The sequence below is a fragment of the Rhinichthys klamathensis genome, unplaced genomic scaffold (assembly GCF_029890125.1).
Source record: "Rhinichthys klamathensis goyatoka isolate OS25496 unplaced genomic scaffold, OSU_Roscu_1.1 h1tg000407l_1, whole genome shotgun sequence".
Classification (NCBI taxonomy): Eukaryota; Metazoa; Chordata; class Actinopteri; order Cypriniformes; family Leuciscidae; genus Rhinichthys; species Rhinichthys klamathensis.
Window position 1 is genome coordinate 202,406 of NW_026606908.1, and position 23,096 is coordinate 225,501.

General features: G+C 38.6%; 3 protein-coding genes across 4 annotated transcripts in view; all 3 read right to left on the reverse strand.

Annotated features, from left to right (window-relative positions):
* The window catches only part of pals2a (protein associated with LIN7 2, MAGUK p55 family member a), a 30,165-nt gene extending 22,589 nt beyond the window's left edge, over positions 1–7,576 (reverse strand). Inside the window, exon 1 of one of the 2 annotated variants that reach the window (XM_056234899.1) lies at positions 7,432–7,576. The gene's annotated coding sequence lies outside the window, so the exon portion shown is untranslated. The remainder of the gene's footprint in view (positions 1–7,431) is intronic. The other variant, XM_056234898.1, reaches the window with a different exon arrangement.
* Positions 7,577–11,104: 3,528 nt separating this feature from the next.
* On the reverse strand, positions 11,105–12,511 carry LOC130070489 (pro-neuropeptide Y-like). The gene is made up of 3 exons (XM_056234902.1): positions 12,348–12,511; positions 11,310–11,426; positions 11,105–11,126 (listed from the first exon to the last, which is right to left on the reverse strand). Exons 1-3 carry the CDS (start codon positions 12,509–12,511, stop codon positions 11,105–11,107), a joined length of 303 nt encoding a protein of 100 aa, XP_056090877.1.
* Positions 12,512–14,883: 2,372 nt separating this feature from the next.
* Positions 14,884–23,096, reverse strand: part of LOC130070490 (serine/threonine-protein kinase 31-like) — a 46,979-nt gene continuing 38,766 nt past the window's right edge. Inside the window, exons 23-24 of the mRNA XM_056234903.1 lie at positions 15,258–15,329; positions 14,884–15,157 (exon numbers count right to left, since the gene is read on the reverse strand). Of these exons, the coding sequence (XP_056090878.1) occupies positions 15,053–15,157; positions 15,258–15,329 (177 nt within the window). The 3' untranslated portion in view covers positions 14,884–15,052. The remainder of the gene's footprint in view (positions 15,158–15,257; positions 15,330–23,096) is intronic.

Sequence of the window (23,096 nt, forward strand, 5' to 3'; positions counted from 1 at the left end):
TGATAGCGGCTCCCTGATGACCGCAAATTAGTTAAAATCTCCCGGAATCTAGAGCTCGCGAGCTCCAAACCGTGTAGCGCGCGCAGCGAGGGAGAGAGCGAGAGACCTTGCGCGTGTGTGTGCAAATGTGCGTGTGTGCCTTATGAAGCGCATGTAAACCCCACCCCCGTCAACAAAACCGAAAAATCAGTCCGGATGTTTTTTATGAGCACTGAAAACATTAAAATGAGCACCACATCCAAGTGTGATAGGGCTCATTTGAGTAGCCTACCAAACATTTTACAGTGTAGATACTCTGTAAGAACCAGATCAAAATTGTTGTGCATTGAATGTGCACTCCTGCAATTTCCATGTTACAAAAAAGAATCGTTCAATTAGTCGTTAGATTAGTCGACTAATCGATAAAATAATCGACAGACTAATCGTTTAATTAATAATCGTTTACCCCAGCCCTAAAGTCCACATCAGAATGTTTATTCACTCCATAATTCTGTGCAACTTTTCTCATTTTCATTTAAAACAGAATGAGAAAGTCACACGATTGCAATAAAAACACAAGCCGGAAACAAGTGCTTCAGAGTCATCCTTTTGAGATTTTCTTGGAAATCTCAGCATTATTGCTGCTCTTTTCCAGGGCCCTTGAAGTATGAATGATGTGAAACCAAGAGAAAGGAACTTTACCCACAAACAGACCATCTTTACACACAATAGGATCAGAGAATCGCATTTAAAGATATTCTACAAACAATACCTGGATCTGTTTTTGCCGATTGCTGATATTCCAGACAGCTTTGGCATAAACACCACAATCCTAAAATGTGTGTGGATACACAGTGCACTATGAAATCATCACACTGATTTCATGTAGAGACAAGCAAAACTCTCAGTTGTACTTTAGCAACATTTAAGAGAGGTCAGACATAGAGGTCAGACATTTCCAACATCAGCAAAAACTGCAAAATCTCACCAGTCTGTAGGCCTATATCAGGGATTGGCAACTTCTGTCCTGGAGGGCCACTTCTGTCTTGGAGGTCCTGAAGACATTTATTAGCTTGTTCAGGTGTTTGGTGAGGGTTGGGACTAAACTCTGCAGGACAGTGGCCCTCCAGGATCGAAGTTGCCCATCCCGATCCCTGTCCGACATCAATAACACTATACTGACTGAGATTGGCATCTGATTGAAAGAACTATTAAGCCATATCAACATTTTCACTTAATTAGCACTGCTTTATTGTGGACAAATGAGCACATAACTAAATGCAAGCAATATACAACATTACCTTCAAAACAAAATAAGCAGCTCACTTACAAATAACTCATAGTTCCTCTGAAAGTAATAAAATACACTTCCACGTGTTCACAAATTATGGTGTTAAAAACAAAAGTTGTCCAAAATGATGTACTCATGACCTACAGTGCTCACTCATGACCCGACCTACAGTGCTCATTCATGACCCGACCTACAGTGCTCACTCATGACCTGACCTACAGTTCTCACTCATGACCTACAGTACTCACTCATGACCTGACCTACAGTGCTCACTCATGACATGACCTACAGTGCTCACTCATGACATGACCTACAGTGCTCACTCATGACATGACCTACAGTACTCACTCATGACCTACAGTACTCACTCATGACCTGACCTACAGTGCTCACTCATGACATGACCTACAGTGCTCACTCATGACATGACCTACAGTACTCACTCATGACCTACAGTACTCACTCATGACCTGACCTACAGTGCTCACTCATGACATGACCTACAGTACTCACTCATGACCTGACCTACAGTACTCACTCATGACCTACAGTACTCACTCATGACCTGACCTACAGTGCTCACTCATGACATGACCTACAGTGCTCACTCATGACATGACCTACAGTACTCACTCATGACATGACCTACAGTACTCACTCATGACCTGACCTACAGTGCTCACTCATGACATGACCTACAGTGCTCACTCATGACATGACCTACAGTACTCACTCATGACATGACCTACAGTACTCACTCATGACATGACCTACAGTACTCACTCATGACATGACCTACAGTACTCACTCATGACATGACCTACAGTACTCACTCATGACATGACCTACAGTGCTCACTCATGACATGACCTACAGTACTCACTCATGACATGACCTACAGTACTCACTCATGACATGACCTACAGTGCTCACTCATGACATGACCTACAGTACTCACTCATGACATGACCTACAGTACTCACTCATGACATGACCTACAGTACTCACTCATGACATGACCTACAGTACTCACTCATGACATGACCTACAGTGCTCACTCATGACATGACCTACAGTGCTCACTCATGACATGACCTACAGTGCTCACTCATGACATGACCTACAGTACTCACGCATGACATGACCTACAGTACTCACGCATGACATGACCTACAGTACTCACTCATGACCTGACCTACAGTACTCACTCATGACCTGACCTACAGTACTCACTCATGACATGACCTACAGTACTCTCATGACATGACCTACAGTGCTCACTCATGACATGACCTACAGTGCTCACTCATGACATGACCTACAGTGCTCACTCATGACATGACCTACAGTGCTCTGCTCACTCATGACATGACCGACAGTACTCACTCATGACCCGACCTACAGTGCTCACTCATGACCCGACCTACAGTGCTCAACCATATAGTGTATGAACTTTATACGGTTATTTTGTCATTCAACATTGGAGTCTGATAGCTCCTCCCCCTCCACTACGCAATTAAAGCTGCGACCGTTAAGTGTATTCCACACTTTGTTTTTTCGGTTAAATAAGTGCATCATCTGGGTATTTAACCCTCTGGGGACCAAGAACGCGCCCGCGCGTTTTGCTGTTTTTTTTTTCACATAGCAGCAACATAGACTTAAAATACTCCGTCATTTATGGTCATATAAATAAAATCAATACATGATTATAAACTATAGAGGGTCTTCTTTTTTTGTGTACACTCACATTAACATCAAAACCTTGTGTTTTTTTTTAAATAAATAAAATAAACAGGGTGCGCTTTCAGCTCACTCTGTCTCCGCAAAAATCTTTCTGAAACATGTCTGGAAAATGAACGGAAACTCCGCTAATACTTATCACACAAACATGAAACATACGTCTAAAGAACGCTTTAAATTTCTACTTTTAAATAAAACAATTCACATTTAAAACAAATATTCTCCTGCAATGTAATCTGTCTGAAACTAAAGAGAAGTACAGTTTCTCCTGTCTCAGCTCATTATCGTTAATTTGTTCACACCCACTCGCAGAGCGCGCTATTCATAAGATAATGTGTTGAGGCCATTTGCAAAATAGATAAACGCTCCCAGGCAAATGCTGTAAACACACAATATTTTTTAGTCAGATTAAGATTCGTCTTGCACGGCTATGAGGAATAATCCTGGGACATTTACCACAGAACAAGTGCTGGTTTCACTTCGAGGAGGAGCAACAGATTCAGCTGAGAAGTGTAAGTGTTTTGTGCTTTGTTCTAATCGCGATATAGAATAACGTTAGTTTCTGTAAACGGAAAAATAGCATAGCCTACTGTTTTGTGAATCATGTTTCTGTGTGTGTGTGTGTGTGTGTGTGTGTGTGTGTGTGTGTGTGTGTGTGTGTGTGTGTGTGTGTGTGTGTGTGTGTGTGTGTGTGTGTGTGTGTGAATGAATGAACGCACAGATACGCACTTACAGACGAAATAAAATAACATTTCTTTGACTAGTTTTGGATAAAGTTTTTCAAATCAAATAAGCATCAAATAAGCTTAAAATAAGCTTCAAAATAAAGACATCAAATAAGCTTATGTTTTGTCAATAAACTAATCAACTAAGATGTTTGTTCCAATGCAAGCTATATGAAAATAATGAATCCTCAACTTTGAAATATGTATGATCAAACTAAGCCATTTATGGAAAAAGACTATTTTCTTTTCAAGATGTTTCCAACTCTAACTTTGAACTGAAATAAAACCATGTCTATATGGTGAAGGGTGTGTGATAGAAGTGTCCAGAGTATGCACCCTGTATTTTAAAGAAGAACATTTAATTATTTGCGATACATTATTCATTCACAAAGAATTCAGGGACATTATTCATTTCCCTAAAGGTTGGAGTTTTCCACATTTTTTAAATTAAGGCATTAAGATTTTTTATTCCTCTTTTTAGTCAACTTTAGCATGGGTGTTTTCACTTATTCTAAGCAGTGTGTGTGTGTATATATATATAATTAAAAAGCAATTTTAACCAGAAACCAGTCCTTTGTTGTGTATCTTTGGATTATGTTGTGTTGTAAATAAATCCAAACAATCTAAAAGCCATTCTTTTTTAAATCTCCTCATTCTTTGTGCAAGGCTCCTCCTAATGATAGGGCCTGATAGCACCTAATAGGGCCATTATGGGAGGGTCTTTGTCTTTCTCAGGTGTGAAATGCCATACATATTAATGAGAGATCACGCCTCCTGCATAAAGCTTTCTCACACTAAACACGTCATACACATTCTAAAAGACTTTATTGACTTATCTGAATGAGTAGTCAGGATGATTCTCACATAGTTTTGGAGCAAATATTCTAGGCTATGTGATACAATTTTCAAAAGTCTTGTGAAGAAATAATCAATATGTGTTTTGTGGCCTTATTTCAGAAACTTTTATTTGTAAGTTTTTCAATAACCATGCATAAATAATATTCTCTCAAAAATACAAACATGTAAATACATGTTGCTCAAAGATTATGGTAGCCCCGTTTGTGCTATATAGAGTGAATTTACACCGTTGCCATTAACATGTTTATAAATAACTGAAAAAAGCACAAATGTCAGTGCATGTCAAAACATCCCAAGGGCCTCAAAAAACCCTTGGTCCCCAGAGGGTTAAAGTGCACTTTTTCTTTTTGGAACTTTCAGTGTGAACAATACTCGCACTATTTACTACAAAACGGCATAAGTGCGTGAATTGGGACACACCCTATAATGTAAACATTAAGAAAGCAAGTTCAGATACACTATCATTCTAAAGTTAGGGATCATTGTTTTTGTTTATTAGACTTTTATTCAGCAATGATGCATTAAATTGATCAAAAGTGACAGTAAAGTCTTTTACATTGTTGAATAAGATTTTGGTCATCACTGTGTATCCACAAAAAAATTAAGCAGCACAACGGTTTTCAACAATGATAAGAAGAAATGTTTCTTGTGCACCAAATCAGCATATTAGAATGATTTCAGAAAAATCATTTGACACTGAAGACTGGCGTAATGATGCTCAAAATTCATCTTTGCCATCACAAGAATATATTACATTTTAGAATATAATTAAACAGAAGTCATTTTTAAATTAGAATTAATATTTCACAATATTACAATTTTTTATTAAAATAAAACGCAGCCTTAGTGAGCTGAGAATAAATGATTTCTTTCAAAAAAATTTTTTTACAAATCTTACCGACCCCAAACATTTGAACAGCAGTGTACACCTGCAGCACAAAGAACAAAATGAACTAAATCATGTCTTCGCAAGTCCAGGCACCTGCTATACAATGCAATGCATATACATTCCAAGACTCTGACAGGTTAAGGAAGTTGAACAACCACAACTGTGGCAGCAGGTGAATATGGAAGTTTAATCTGATTACAAGTCATTACGAGATCAAGGCTGCATCTCAAAGCTAAGACAGCGGCATTCCTGTCTCACTTCACAGGGGGCATTTTTTGTATGAAGGCCCATCCTAAAGAAATTAAAATGTCACATTAATGATTTCAATGCTCTGACACCATATTTGGACAGAGGCTACAGGTTTTAGGAGTCTCATTTTTGAAGCCAAGTAAACTGGCAATTTGAAGTTATCAGAGTGCTCACATGCTAACTTTCTGTCTTGTGTGATTTAATATGAATCATATTGTACACAATGTGCAATTGCAGTCTGGCATTTTATAGTATACACAGTAATAGCTTGAGGCCAAAAGGTTGGGAAGAATGTAACTAGGCCAAGGTGTTTCAAAGCTGAGGAGCGTGCGAGAAGCTTACATTCAGAACTAAGTCAGCACAAACTAAATCACATGAAATGTTTGCTCAACTGTTACTGCAAACACCAACATGTAACTAATGCAAGGGGTGGTGAATGACCCTTCTGACCATCTGATTGTTCAACCATCTGAAACCAAAGCTTCAATTTTTAGTATTTTTTAGATAAGAACAGGAGCCTGTCCGAGTTCATTATGAAATGTAAGACAAAAAGAATGTTTTCAGAGTTGAAAGCATATGTTATCTTTTGTTTTGGTGATAATTAACCACGTAACACTAAACAGTCAATAATGTAAGCTACTGGGAGAACACAGATGGCTGTCATTCACTGTATTGATTTAATAGAAAGCCAGTTAATATAGCCTTAAGATTTTTAATACTATGTATTTTTCCTTAAATCAAGTTAACAGTATTTTCGTATGACGAAACCATGGACTAGGAGGAACACCGCCTCACTAGGATGCAGCCTATAAGAAAGATTGATAGAATCATGATCCATTGTTCACAGGATTCTTTGTAAAGTCTTTACTGCCACTTTGATCAATTCAATACATCCTTGAGGAAAAATTAATAATGAATAAGAGTATTTATTTATTTATTTTATTTAAAAAGGCAAGCCGACGCTGCTGGTGTCTGTTTTGAGATGTACATACGTAAATTGCCCACTAATGAAGTCATAAACATATGTAAATGAAATTCAGAGAAGCACTTTATAATGTGCGTTGTAAATGAGTTATAACGCCACAACAAAGGCCAGTGACCGTCTTGAATCGAGCCGCTCTTATTGTTCCAGGCAACTCGCTCGCGCATTCTAGCTACAGTTGACTGTCCTGGCAGTGGCACGTCCTATTCAGATACTGTTCCAGTGTGCATAAGCTACCATTAGTTAACGTGTCCAGCCACTCCGGACCGTAAGAAACATTACGCAGTAGATTTTTATGATGGCAACACAAGCGCACGTGCGGCCCATTCAACTTCAAGGAAACGCGCAGCGCGTGGGACTCAATGAGCACATTGCTCGCGCTGTGCTAGTAACGTTACAGCATTTACAAACCGTCACGTTTTCCCTAAAAACATATTAAAGTTAACATTGTGAATTCGGTCGGCTCGTTTTCGCGGTTCTTTCATTCATGGTTTGAATTGGATGCAACAGCTAGCTTTAACAGTGTAGCCGCGAAGCGCTAGCAGCAATCAGCTGTTTATTATTAGACGGCTAACTGGATTTAGCTGGATAGCGCTCCAATCAAAAGTGTCCACAGGGTGAGACAGCTGTATAGACAGACAGCCACGTGTAGAGTCCTTATCACACAAAAAACACCCGCTGCCACAATCACAAGAGATCCACAGTTCCCGAGACTTACCTCACTAACCCTCACTGGGTGGATCTGTGTCCCGGTGAGAAATTTAAAGCCCCATGAACTTCCCAAGCAGACAGAACAAGACACTTATCCTCTCTAGTGCTCTATATGTCAGTCAAGGCGTTCGGACACGTCCTTTTCGTTGACGCCCGAGTGGAATGACCAATTAGAGGCATGGGATGCAAACAGAACACGCCCACTGACCATTGTTTTCGCATGTGCGACTCATTTGTGAAATATGTGAGGATTATATATTTTCTTCGCCCCATTACTTGCTCAGCTTGATAAGGGTGACCAGGCAAAATGTTGAATGTGAATGGTTTCCCTGAATTTTTAAAAAAAATTAGAATTCCCTATAACAATTTTACAAAAAATAAAACCAATAACTTGATCAAAAATGAATCTATCTGTGATATAATAATTATCAGTTTTGACAGCGGAATCAAATCAAATCTTGAATTTTCAGATACATCTTTAGTTCAGGCGGTCACCTCGATTTTAATCTTGCGTGCGTTGTCCAGTAGAGGGCAGCGTCAACACATTTAAAGCATTTCTTTGAAACAGAACTATAATTATAGATTATTTTCCCCTTTATATAGGCTTATTGGTCAAGGGTCTCAAAAATGAAAAATAGTGCAGCTGATATCCATCAGATTATCATCTGACCAAACCACACACACACGTCGAACCCCTGCGTAAGCGTACGAGTCAAATGAAGTATTTGTGTGCGTTCGACTAAAAAAAAAACAAGTATAATTTCTGCTTAATGTTAGTAGATCTTTCTATTTAAGATAAATGCCGCTCTTTCTATTCAACAAAGAGAAAAATTTACACAAAATTGTTTTCAACATTGATAATAATAATACATTTTCTTGAGCAGAAAATCAGTATATTAGAATGATTTCTGAAGGATCATGTGACACTGAAGACTGGAGTAATTATGCTCAGAAAACAGTTATTTTAAATTGTAAAAAATATTTCACAATATTACTGGTTTTGTTGTATTTTGGGTCAAATAAACAGTAGCACCTCATTGCAGTACACGAGATCCAGGGGGCGGAGTTGGATCCAGATCCAAGGGGTGGAGATGGGTAGGATTAGGGGTGGGGTTAGGGATCAGGGGGTGGAGGGTATATGTAATTTCGTGTTCTGCAGTGAGGACCATCTCCAAATAAATGCAGCCTTGGTGAGCATATAGACTTCTTTTAACATATATGTGTATTATATATACATATTGTATATGTATGTTATATGTATACCCTTTTTAACAGATACATACATTACAATTGGTATAATTTTATATGCTAAGGTATTTAAAAAATATAGTAAGGTATTATGTTCTCTGTTGATATTAAAATATATTTCAGAAACGCACATTTCTGTGTCTGGAAAAGTAAAAACGAAAGACTATATTCAATATTTTCAGTCTATTATAAGGTTAATAATGTGTCTGTGATTTAATGAAGATACAACTGTTAATATTCATTCCTGCGTGCATTTTATTCACAAACACTGTATAATGAATTGAATAGGCTTTGTGCCAAATGTCACATGAACAAACAGGAAAACAGGTCTCATTGCATCCGTTTGTCAGAGAAAGTGTTAATGACACGAACTAATGGCGAGGTCTATAGACTTGTAAGGTAATCGGCTAACCTATCTATTTCTTTTAATTATTGGTGTGGTGTTTTATTCAGTTTAAATATAAAAATGTTAGTAAAAAGAAGTTTTTTTTCGATATCAATCTGCAAATGCGATGTACAATCGGTTATGCTCATCTTTTCTCGCTCCTTTGAAGGTATCTTGAGTAAAACGACTTTATATTTAAAGCTACAATATGTAATTTTTTTTCCGCCGCTAGGGGTCGCTAACCTCTTACAATAACAAAGGCGTAGGTTGATGACGCATACGCGAAATTATGGAACTTGTCGTCATGCTGATGGATCTAATAATGTTTCTGGATGAGTGAATACAGTGATAACATGACTGTGGAATGAAGCATGGCGCGATTGCTAATGAGAGACCGATATCAGCGCCACACGCAAATCCAGCGGATAAAAAGGAATAAGGACATTTCATTCTACCGAACTACCCGCAAGTGCAGAATTAATACTCACGCAGCGCTGTTTCACTTGGTCTACACTATCACACTAAACTGCATTTGAGTGTGTTGAAAGATATGTTATTCTATGTGTTAGTTTGTCTGTATGAGACTAGCAGTAAGCTAGATCAACATAAGAATAACATACTGATCATATTCTAACATTTCATCATGTTGAGCTATATAACATTGATTAGTTTTATGTACATTTGCTCACCTGTCTAATAAAGTACATGCAAGAACAGCGTCTCTGTCAAGTCGAAGTTAGTCGCAGACGTGGAGCTCTCGGCATCTTTAAACCGCCACACTGATATTGATCCTCGTTTTAGTTCGCCTTTTGTCCCAAAGTCTGCTTCCCATGGTCCATAATGTTTGAACGAATCAACAACAGCGTGAGCGTGCCGCTAGACGTAACGCAGTTGTCCACGTCTGTCGCCATAGTTACTATGGCGGTACGAGCGGAAACCAGGGATAACGCGGATATTACGTCATTAATAGGCGACAATGACCAGGGACGAGCCATTATTTAAAATAGGAATTTCTCTGAAATTAAAAATCTTTGGGAACTTTTGGGATATTGCAAGTGCAGGAAATATATCACACTGTGCAAGTGATTTTTGGATATTTTATTACAAAAATCTTAAATATTGTACCTTTAACAGAGCATATACAAAAGACCTGAACCAGAAGCGACGCGCGACCTGTTTTACAGATTACAAAGGTTTGTCGCGCATAACCCCCATAGTACAGAACATAATGAACGCCGTTGTGGTGAGAAATCGAGTCCCCCCAGCCAGGAATTGGTCTCCTTTAGGACCCCCAGTGATCCCATTAGTTCAACTGACTTTTAATGGGTAGTTTTTTAAGCGCCTGATTACAATTCCTGCAAAATCACGTTATGATTTCTGTCATTTAATTAATGACCTTTTAAATTTCATGGTTTATAGACAAGTATAGGTTGTGAAATCAAGCATTTTTTTAGTTAGCTTACGTTCTAGAATAGCATACATCTACAAGATCAGCCTGTTAGCTTAGCTTATATTATATTAGGTATGTTTTTTGCTTCCAATATAGTTCCCAATTACATGTTCCAAATTAATGATGTTTATGTGTACTTAGCATGACAAGTAATTTATTAAAAATGTATTATAGTATTATTATAGCCTATACTGTACCACATTACTATTATTGTGTAAAATTAATATTAAATTACTTTTACAGAACATAGTATGTTGCAACAATCCTTATCCTTCTAAAAAAAGATACATTGTATGGTTGCGTTTCCAGTTTGTTTTATAATGCAATACATAGGAATTAATTTTATATTTCAAACATGTTGTTTGTGCACTTAATTTAATAAACATCATACAATAGTTAAATAAGTTATAATTAGTCGAGACATCACAATAACAACTTTTGATCAGGCATTGCCGTCTGGGTCCTAAAGGAGACCCAATTCCTGGGGGAGGACTCGATTTCTCATAACACTGTATAGGATCAATGGTTTAAAGCTGCACACTGCCACTATCTGGTCACCGCTGACATCGCTTGGTGGTTGATAAAAATCTTCCATCATCAAATTGGCATTTCCTTGAATCTGAAAAGACACGATCAAAAAGCAAAATCTTTGTAACTTTGTATAACATGAAAAAGAGAGAGAGGAAATTATACAAAACCTTTTTAAGTAGTTTTTTATAACCTTCTTTGTAATGTATGACACAACTAATAAAAAAGATCATATCTAGTCTCCAGCTAAATGAAGAATGTGCGGTGTTCTAACCTGATGCTGTCATGTTCAGTGCCTGCTTCCTCATATGTGGACTCAGGAATGCTTCCTGGTGTCTCTCTCAACAGCAGACTCAGGAACATGGGTTCAGGACTGTTTCTTTTCCCATACCTGAGAGAGGTTAGGAAAACAAGTATGGAAGCTGGTTTCTGCCACAGAATAAAAAGGTAATTGTGACTTTTTATCTCCCAATTCGGACTTTATAATGCACAATTGCATGTTAATATCTCACAATTCTGAAAAAAAAAAAGTCAGAATTGTGAGTTATAAAGTCCGAATTGTGTGACATAAACTTATAAAAGTTATAAAGCCTGGTTGTCATCTCGTCATTACAGTATTTATGACATGGCGTGAACGCGGCATAAATCTCACAATTCTTACTTTTTTTCTCAGAATTGTGATTTTTATGCTGTGTTCAGACGATGTCATAATTACCGTAATTTCGAGATGATGACCCGTGACGATCTACTCAGAGCTGTTCACTTCCTTGAATTTGGAATTATGTGTTTCTATGACAACACCAAAATGAATCTGCAGCGGTCAGGTGGTACAAGTCAGAGCGCCCAGAAAATTCTCATAATTACAGTAATTCTATGGCCTGGACACACACCTATAAACTTGTAAGGTCAAGAATTGTCAGAAAAGTCAGAATTGTAAGATTAAAAACTCTCAATTACCTCTTTTAATTGTGTTTGTATCTCACAATTCTGACTTTTTTTCTTGCAATTCTGAGTTTACAATTCTCTTAATTGAGATATAAACTCATCAGAATCGTGAGATGACAAGTTGCAACTACCTTTTTATTCGGTGGCAGAAACCATAAATTATAGCTACAAAAGCATCAGAGGAAATTAAAAGGCTGTAAAATTCTCCAAAATAAGAGAAATTGTAACTTGTATTATTATTTAAATTATGGAAATATGAATACTGTAACAATTAAAGGCCTATTTCTTTGTAAACTCAATTTGCTAAATACTTTGCTATTGTCCTGCTTTCTGTATTTTACTGATTAATTCACTTTTTTTATCTTACCTTTGTCGTGTGATGAGCTTGATATAGCGCCGCAGGGCAGTGTAGTATTTGGTCAGGTCCTCTGCAGGGATGACGGTGTCTCGTGGTGTGTATGAAAATGCTTCTGTGACTCTCACTATCCACATTACAGCAATGATCATGAAGATGAACTGATGAGAGTGCATCTAGAAAACAGCGAAGAAGAAGATGAAGCTGACTCTGTAATACATATGGGATCACATGATTCATTCATGCAGCTAAAATGTAAATTTAGCCTAGTTTTGAACAACGGAACTTGATTTTTTATTATAAAATAAAATGCATTTCTATCATGGCAACTCTCTGAATAATTTTAACATGGTAATTGATATGACAATGCTAATGTATTTGGGACTGGCGGAATAGATCTGCTAAGCTGCTGCTATTGATTATTGCTGTTGTAGTCGATTATTGTTGCTGCTGCTGCTGATCTATACAGGTGGAGCTGGGGAAGGTGGAGGGTTTTAGACGGAAGTCTGAAAGCGCGCTGCAACTGCTATAGTGAATGGTAACCAGCCATTTAAATGTTGAGCAGCAAGCTCATTGGCTGCAGATACAACATGAACCAATCAGCTTGTGCCAAGTGTAACGCTGTGAATATCATCAGTTTGAGTTAAGGACCCATCAGCCTGCGCCATCTAGAGTTTCATGACAGAACTAAGCATTTATACAAACTATTACATTTTTATGTAAAGATATAAAACAAAATTGTAAATAATGAAATAATTTTTATATTATTAATTATAATATTTGTCACTTTTCCCTTTTTGCTCCTTCATGGATTGTAAAAAAAAGAATTGTATAATGTAAAACAAGTCAACAGGCTTGATCTTCTTCTTCTTGATCTTCACCTTTCATAAAACCGTGTGTGTAATAGGCTTAGTTTCCCCCTTGTGTTTAATTGTTCACTCGTTTACCTACAACAACTGCAAAATATGATGATGATAATGAAATTGACATTTTTAATTGTAGAATAAAATTTTATATTAGAAATACTGTAATTATTTAAGAGGGGTTTGAGCTAATAGCTCTTGTAACAGCCCGGATTATCGTAGGCTACTTTTCTTTTGTAAATTTCGAAATTTAACTTGCACATTAACAATGATGGCTTATATAAGATAAAAACAAAAACAAAAATGTTATTTTACTTACCTTCCTCTGGCAGACTGTATTTCTTGTGAGGGTTTGACTGACAACGCAGCTCCCCGTGATCTCTGTGGTGTCTGTCTGAGGGCGCTAGCTTGCTCGTGTTTTATATAAGCATGCCTCTCTTTTGATACAGCGCTTAACAATACAAGAAGGCGTGTCGATGTATAAAGTGCATTATACGACAACTTTGACAGAAAGAAAGAAATTCTTAAAGGTCCTGAATGCAACAAACAAGCATTCTGGCTTGTCGCATCTAAACCTCAAAAAGAATTGAGGCTGTAATTGCTGTCAAGGTGCTTCAACAGTTACTCACCTCACGTCGTTCCAAACTCGTTGACTTCCTTCTCCTGAACACAAAATATATTTGGAAGAATGTTTATAAATAGTTTTGGTTACCATTGACTTTCGAAAAATATTTTTCAAATTAAGCTTGACAAAATAGATAGTCAGTGTGTGGAACCGAGAGTAAATGACGTCAAATTTCATGTGTCTGTAAATTGTTATTTCATTTTTTTCTTTAAAATAAACTTATCAGAAATCTTTTTTTATTTTTTTTTTGTCGTTATGGGGTAGAGTGTAAATTGATATGGATTTTTTAAAAAGTATTTTTAAAAATTAAACAAAATTAAGGGGTCTAAATACTTCCTTAATGCACTGTGTCCTTATTTTCTCTTTAAAACAGTTGAAGCCCTATATAATATATAGTGCTATGTTCTATTAAATTACCTTGGTTCATTATTCAGCATCTTAACCGGCCAGTTGAGAGCACTGTATGGCTCTGTGGTCTGATTTCCAATAATTGAACATCATTGTGTTACGTAACTTGTAACATCTCACCCTGATGAGCTTCTTCCTAAGTGGCGTAAATTGTACCTTTCATCAATATTTGGACTGATGCATAAAAAAAAAAAAAAAAAAAAACTAGGAGTACCAACTTGAAATACCAGGTGACCTATCCAAGGTCAACAACCACATAGAGACTCAATGTAAAGGGTGATTGTGCTGTGCTCAAAATACTAATAAAAATGCAATTTTACTTTCTCACAAATTTGCTGATGAAACTAGAAAGTTATTATAGACTCATATGATTCCTGTGAAAATTCAGTAGCAAGCCAAATTGCTCTCCTTTTCAGAATTTATGGGTCACTTTTTGATGATCCTGGAGAAAAAACGAGGACAGAAAGATAAAAGATATTAAGGAGACAATTTTCGAACTGGGCAATTTCAAAGTAAGGTCTTGTCAGTGACTATGATTAAAGGATGACAGCCTTTTATGTTACACTGATCGGATCTGGAACAGGATAAAACATCACAAAATGGAAAAACCAAGCATATTCTTCCTCTTCTCTGATGCACATAATGAACTGTATTGACAAAGATTCCCACTTTATTCTGCCTTTATATATTTACTTTTATTTATTTCAGGAACACGAAACATTAGTGTGAGGAACAAACAAACACCTCTGTGGGGGTTTTTTTCTTATGAGAAAATTATAAAGAAAAAGGGCAAAGAACGCAAACATGAACACATTTGACTTTTACACATCAACTGAGATGAAGTAGTCATCTTTTAGGGCTTCGGAAGCAGACAGTCTTGTAGAGGAAATCAGCAGCTTTGAGAGGAGCTTCAGCAATTCAGCATCCTGTCAGAGATACATTAGATGATTAAATCATTTTGGAGTAATAATTTTAAACTTATACTAATATTATACAAATATTTATCAGCTCTTATATTCTACATACCAGATCCAAACCAGTGAACTCTACATTTTGATGCTCATTCTCTAGAGTTCCGCTGAAGTCTGGAACATGCAGCTGTGAACAGAAAAGTCGACTTTATTGACAGAAAAAGACTTAGATGCACACAAATAGTTATTTTCAAAGTGCCCAAATTATGTTATTTTAAAGGCTTCTTGTTTTGGAGGTCTCCCATAATAGGTTTACATCCATTCAATAATATACATTACAGCATCACCTCTTTTCTCAGTGTCTGAAACGGTTCGATGAATGATTCGGACTCTCTGTGATTGGTCTACTCCGTACAGCACATGTCAAACTAAATTTCCATTACCGTATCTGAATTTCAGCTCAGGATGCTTTTTGGCACTTGTATAAAGTGCAACAGTGCCCACCCACTTTTTCAGCGGCATTGGTTCCAGAAGCATTTTTTCCATTCATTTCTCCCATGGAGATTAATAAAACGCGTTATAAGCAATGAACCAAACCAACCAGCAATGGGATTAATCATAACATTGCAAACTTTGATTGGAAGCAACAAAAAAAAAAAGCATTTGAAAATCTAACAAAAAGAAAAAGGTACAAGTGTATTTAAAGTCCCTGTAAAGTCAAAATTAAGTATGTGTTCTGAGTTTGTCACACCACAGAAAAATGTGTTATTAGCCACCCAGCCAAATTTGAATGATAAAAAAAGCTGGCAAGTACATCAAATAAGCTATCAAAATCTTGAAATAGTGAGCATTATTCTCTGCTCTCAAACGCTGGGGGCGTGTCCGCTGGCTGCGCTGAAACCACGCCCACTCGCGGGTGATACTGCTTTCGGGACGGGGAGATGAAGGCCGAGGCAGGAGATAGTCGGTTCGGCCCCATTCACCAGTAACAGCGGATTATCAGTGAATCCCAGTTGTCTCCGACGACAGTTTATAAAACTATCCCGTGTAAAATGATCGCTACAGAGGCGGGTGTTGGCGGTGATCCTCAGCTCTCCATCAAGGTTGGCTCTTCACAAATTAATCCACCTCTTCTTGATGTGATCGTTTTTCGGGAAAATGAAATAAGGACACCGATCTGTTTTGTACATGATCGCATCCAGGTAGTAGCCTACGCATTTCCGTGTCGAAGGCATAGCTAGCTAGCAAACTATAGGCTGTAGTACTAATAGTACTGACAGTAACTCGCTATTGAGCGGCAAACTGATGCGAATGTGCTCTATTGTTAGGGGAGGAGCCAGCCTCAATGGCCTCAGTGCGTCATCAAGTAGGGGCGAGTCCATGAGCTCAGGGGCTCCAGTGCGTCATCGAGCCCCGTTTTAGCCCCGCCCAAAAAACCCGCAAAATAGCAATGGTGAAAAACTGTTTAACGGTCTAACTCCACAATTCAGTAATTCACAGTTCACAGTCTTTGTAATATGTTTTAGCAATACATTTCTAACATTTATAATGGGTTTAGATTTTTTTTTTTTGAATTGCCTTTACAGGGACTTTAACAGTTTTAATAAGGGAAAGAACTACAATCCCATGAAGCATTGCAAAAAGACTAATCAAATTAAAAACTATGGAGAAATATAAAACTACTCATTTAAAAAAATGTTGATTATAAATAAAAACAATATATTTTAACTAAGTTTTTTTTTGCAAAACATGTTATATACAAATAAGTATTTTGAGAACGTAGTAACATCAATAAAAAAATACAGGGGAAAAGCTTAAGAGCTAGAGCTCTAATGGTGCATTTTGATTGTCATGACTCCTTGATTGGTGGAATTCTCTGTACAGCATCATGGGTAATGTAGTTTTTCATCATGAATTACATTGTTAAAGAGTATTTAAAAAAATAAGTTGCAATAATACAGGTTGATGGCTTCAACAGAATTAACAACCATCGATTAACAACCTCGTAGCAAACAGTAGGACTGTCTCTAAAGGTTTACTCGTTATCTTTAAAAATCTAATTCCCGATGGAGGAAATGAACGGGGTTTACTTCCGGGACTTTACTGTTGCACTCTGATGGCGTTGGTTTTACCGTATCAATTTGAGTCCTCATCCTTTAAAAGTGCATGATAAGTGTATTTTTATGGAGCCCCTAAAGGAACATGGTGATGGAAAAAAAAACATAAGATGAGGGAAAAAATTATGCATCAATATACATACGTGTTCTCCTGCAAATGTTTTGCGTTCCTCCGAAAAAAATTTGTTCGCTCGCAAACCTGTTCTTTGCGAGCGAACGCAAAGTTTCACTAGGGAACGCAAACGTTTTTGGGAGGGAATGCAAAGGTTTCGATAGCAAACGCTAAGTAACAAATAAATGTTTTCCCCCTCCCATGTCATATTTTTTCCATCACCATGTCCCTTTACGGGCTCCATAGGATTCGATTTCGCTGTGCAGAAAACAGCGTCTTCTCGACATGCCGACAACACGAACCAAACTCTTCCAGGCCTCAGCTACAACTACAGTGTTTGAGGGTGGGGCACAGTAGACATTGCTAGTGGGTACCCAATGAACACCATAGGGTGGCATTATGTAAATTCGTTACAAACCTACGTAGGTTTTTCAAAAGTCTGGAACGACTCGTTTCAGGTAGTGATCTTTGAAACTTTGCAGACCTTGGTAAATGGACTGCATTTATATAGCGCTTTCACAGACCCAATGGCCACCAAAGCGCTTTACATTTTGCCTCACATTCACCCATTCATACACTCATTCATACACAGACGGCGGTGTCAGCCATACAAGGGGCCATCCAGCTCGTCGGGAGCAGCTGGGGTTAGGTGTCTTGCTCATGGACACCTCAACACTTGGTCAGGTGGAACCGGGGATTGAACCACCAACCTTCCGGTTTGTAGACAACCTACATGAACTAGGTGTGAACGTGACTACCGGTATTATGTTGTACCATGATATGGATTTTGCGATACCGAGAATACCGTTAGATATTCATAAATTCAAATTTTGCAGTTATATTGTTTTGTTCAATTTGGTACTCTACAACTTTTAACGCTACTAATGACGATACAAAATCGAGGCTGAACTGAACGTTTAACCTTTTCCTCTTGTCATCATGGCGATGCGCCACAGAATCAACACCGGCCGCCACATAATGCGTTTCGTTATTATTATTATTTTTTACGCTATTTAAAACACGCAGTGTATTCGTTCTCTGTCACTGTGACAGTGTATCACTCCGTCTTGTCACACACGCGCCTCTTGCACACGCACACACACAGCGCCTGTCTGGCGCCGGACGGGATAAAAGCGAAGCGAACTCCGCGAGCGACAGCGAGAGAGACCGCGTGTGTCCGAGCATTAGTAAATTGATACATAGTAATATATAATTACTATATAAGTAATATATAATTACTATATAAGAGGTATGGAAGTTCGATAAATGGACAACAATATAAATAAAAACAACAATAAAATTATCTCTTTTGGTCAGTATACAAAAACTTCTCGGTTAACATAATGTTGTCTTCAATTAGGCCTAAGTGTCAAACCTCACACTATTTCATATTTATTGATTATAACGTATTCAATAAACCAAACTCCAGTGTTACTCATCTTACGAATTATTAACGAAGGAATTATTTTGACCCCAGCAAAATAAAAAGTGGAAAGAGATAACTAGTGAATTCAGGCCTACCTCATGTTGCACGTTTGCACTTTTTGAGAAAAACAATGGCACAATAAAAAAAGATTTTTCAGGTCTATTTCCAATTAAATCCTTCACCTTTTTCTAGTTATTGGGTTAAAATACATATTTTGCTTGTAATTTAACTAAGGTGTACTAAAATGTGATTCCAATTTTTTTTCTCATATCGCAATATAATATCGATATCGTCCGGACAGTGAAAAAATATCGTGATATGAATTTTTGCTCATATCGCCCACCCCTAACATGAACCACTGAGCCACTGCCGCCCCACCTTTTACATTCACACACTGTAAAAAGTGATCAGTGATCAGAAAGCTCTCCGATTTCATCAAAAATATCTCCATTTGTGTTCCGAAGATGACTGAAAGGTCTTACGGGTTTGGAACGACATGAGGGTGAGTAATAAATGACAGAAATTTCATTTTTGGGTGAACTTACCTTTTAAGGTAAGTCAACTGATCACTTAGTACAGTGCAAACAGCTATATTGTAATACATGAAAGGTAAAATCTGAAAAAGCATAATAGAGGCACTTTAAAGATACCAGTTGATTTTATATTTTTATATGTTATAATTACACACTAATGTATATTTTTAATATAACTGTATATAATGGAAATGATATACTATAACTAGAATGTACATTTCCAGAAGAAAATGTGAAGTGGTGCTTGCAGTGGCAAAACTCGCCGCTCGGTTGCTAGCGTGCGGTTAGCTAGTTTTTACCAAGATGCTAGCATGATTAGCATGATTAGCATGTTGCTAGCATCATGCTAGCATGATTAGCATGTTGCTAGGATCATGCTAGCATTATAAGCATGTTACTAGCATGTTTTAGTTAGATTCTCCCATTATGCTAGCATGTTGCTAGCATGATGCTAGCAAAAATAAGAATGTTGCAAACATGTTTTAGTTAGATGCTAGCATTATTTGCATCATGCTAGCATGATTAGCATATTGCTAGCATCATGCTAGCATGATTAGCATATTGCTAGCATCATGCTAGCATGTTTAGCATATTGCTAGCATCATGCTTGCATGATTAGCATATTGCTAGCATCATGCTAGCATGTTTAGCATGTTGCTAGCATGATGCTAGCATGTTTAGCATGTTGCTAGCATCTTGCTAGCATGATGCTAGCATGTTTAGCATGTTGCTAGCATGTTGCTAGCATGATGCTAGCATGATTAGCATGTTGCTAGCATGATTAGCATGTTGCTAGCATATTGCTAGCATGTTGCTAGCATGATTAGCATGTTGCTAGCATGATGCTAGCATGATGCTAGCATGATTAGCATGTTGCTAGCATGATGCTAGCATGATTAGCATGTTGCTAGCATGATGCTAGCATGATTAGCATGTTTCTAGCATATTTGTAGCATGATTAGCATGTTGCTACCATGTTACTAGCATGATTAGCATGTTGCTAGCATGATGCTAGCATGATTAGCCTGTTGCTAGCATGTTTGTAGCTAGTTGCTAGCATGATTAGCATGTTTCTAGCATCATGCTAGCATGATTAGCATGTTCCTAGCATTATGCTAGCATGATTAGCATGTTGCTAGCATGATGCTAGCATGTTTAGCATGTTGCTAGCATGGTTGCTAAGGTATTACTAGGTGGTTGCTAGGGTGTTGCTAGGCGGTTGCTAGGGTGTTCTGGGTGGTTGCTAGGGCGTTGCTAGGCAGTTGCTAGGGTATCCTGGGTGGTTGCTAAGCGGTTGCTAGGGTAATTTGTGTGGTTGCTAGGGCATTCCTAGGGTGTTCAGGGTGGTTGCTAGGGTGTTGCTAGGTTGTTGCTAAGGTATTCTGGATGGTTGCTAGGGTGTTCTGGGTGGTTGCTAGGCGGTTGCTAGGGTGTTCTGGGTGGTTGCTAGGCAGTTGCTAGGGTATCCTGGGTGGTTGCTAGGCGGTTGCTAGGGTAATTTGGGTGGTTGCTAGGGCGTTGCTAGGCAGTTGCTAGGGTGTTCTGGGTGGTTGCTAGGGTGTTGCTAGGCAGTTGCTAGGGTATCCTGGGTGGTTGCTAGGCGGTTGCTAGGGTGTTCTGGGTGGTTGCTAGGGCGTTGCTAGGCAGTTGCTAGGGTGTTCTGGGTGGTTGCTAGGGTAATCTGTGTGGTTGCTATGGTGTTACTAGGTGGTTGGTAGTTGTCAAAGATGGTTACTGTTGAGTTTGTAGCATTTTATTGGCATGATTTAGCACTTAGCTAATCAATATTAGCATGTAGCTATTCACTGCTAGCATGTGTAGCATGTAGCAAGTCCTGTTTGCTAGCATGAGTCAAAAGACCCAACCCCCATCTCTATACGATGTTCTGATGCAGAGATATCGGTCTTGCAAAACGGTTGCTAGGGTACACTGTTTGGTTGCTAGGGAGTGGCTTGGCAGCTGCCAATCATGAAGCTCCAAAGTCAATGTGAATGTATAAACCAACCCCCATCTCTATACGATGTTCTGATGCAGAGATGTAGGTCTTGCAAAATGGTTGCTAGGGTACTCTGTTTGGTTGCTAGGGAGTGGCTTGGCAGCTGCCAATCATGAAACTCCAAAGGCTGCTTGTCAGTATGAATGATATAAACCAACTCCCATGCCTCTGTGGCATTCAGAATGGACGATATTCCTCTTTGGATTTTGGTTGCTAAGGTGCTCGACAATGGTTGCTAGGGCGTGGCTAGGAAGTGTTGAGGTGACTCATGATTGGCTGTTTGCTGCCCCGAGTCAAACGAGACCACCCTCATGTTTCTATGACAATTGAGTCCAGAGATATCCCTTCGATCTCTTTCAATGGAAGTCTATGGGAGTTGTTGCTAAGGTGCTCTAAATGGTTGCTAGGGCGTGGCTTAATAGCTTCACAATGATCCTGAGAGACTGATTGGTTGTCTGAGTAAAATGAGCCCGCCCTCTTGTCTCTATGACACTGTGATCCAGAGTTATGTTCAATACAAAAGCGGTTTCTATGGTGTAGGACGGCCCATTTCATGGGCCGTCCTACACCATAGTAAGTCAATGGGGCAACTTTGGGCCCCTCCTGCCCCTCAGGGGTGCAACTTTTACCCCATTGTGTGGTATATTCTTACAGAGCCTGTCAGCCTCTTCAAATGTGGCAAATTTCACGTTTCTGCGACATCCTCGTTCCGAGCTACGGCTCGTCAAAGTTTTTCGCAATGTTAAGTCTATGGGATTTTTTTGGGCCGTTTTTCGCCCCTGGGGCGACCATCGTACCCCCGATCTCTTAGAAAAGTCATAGCACACCATTCCCGAACAGGCCGCACGTTTTGACACCTCATTCATGGGTCTGTGACAAAAACTGCGGGAGGAGTAGCGCGTCAAAAAGTGGCCAGAAGAATAATAAGAAGAAGAAGAAGAAGAACTAGAATGTACATTTCCAGAAGAAAATGTGAAGTGGTGCTTGCAGTGGCAAAACTCGCCGCTCGGTTGCTAAGGTGTGGTAAATGATTGCATACGAGCAAAGAACCATATCTGTACGATATTCTGGTGCTGAGATATGGCTTATTCATGTGTTGTATGGTTACTAGGGTACTCTATATGGTTGCTATGGTGTGCTTATACAGTTTATGAGATGATATTTAAAGACTAGTTGACAGTCTAAGTCAAAAAAGCTAAACTCCATGTTTCTACTATTTTCTGGAGCTGAATTATGGCTTGGAAATGTAGTTTTATGGTTGCTAGGGTGCCCTAAGTGGTTGCTAGGGCACGGCTATGAAGTTATTATGTCACTACTTATTGGCTTCTTGATAGGCCGAGTCAAAAGAGCCCAACCCCAAGTCTCTATGACCTTCTGGTCAAAAGATATGATCTCACAAATTTTGTGCCAATGTTAAGTCTATGGGACTTTTTTCGGCAAATTTTTCGCCCGCCGGACGAACATCCTACAACCGATCGCTTAGAAAAGACATAGCACACCTCTCCTCAATGAACCGGTCGATTTGACACCTCATTCATGGGTCTACGACAAAAGGTGCGGGAGGAGTAGCGTGCCGAAGTTTTGTCTAGGTGAATAGTAATCACAACACTAGAATGTACATTTCCAGAAGAAAATGTGAAGTGGTGCTTGCAGTGGCAAAACTCGCCGATCGGATGCTAGAGTGTGGTACATTATTGCATACGAGCCAACAACCATGTCTTTACGATGTTCTGGTGCTGAGATATGGCTTATTCATGTGTTCAGGTGGTT

Coding starts and splice junctions, on each gene's coding strand:
- LOC130070489 (XM_056234902.1), bottom strand. CDS start 12,511: ATGCACTCTCATCAGTTCATCTTCATGATCATTGCTGTAATGTGGATA. Junction 11,427..12,347: donor AAGCTCATCACACGACAAAG/GTAAGATAAAAA, acceptor AACCTCTCTCAG/GTATGGGAAAAGAAACAGTC. Junction 11,127..11,309: donor ACTGAACATGACAGCATCAG/GTTAGAACACCG, acceptor GTGTCTTTTCAG/ATTCAAGGAAATGCCAATTT.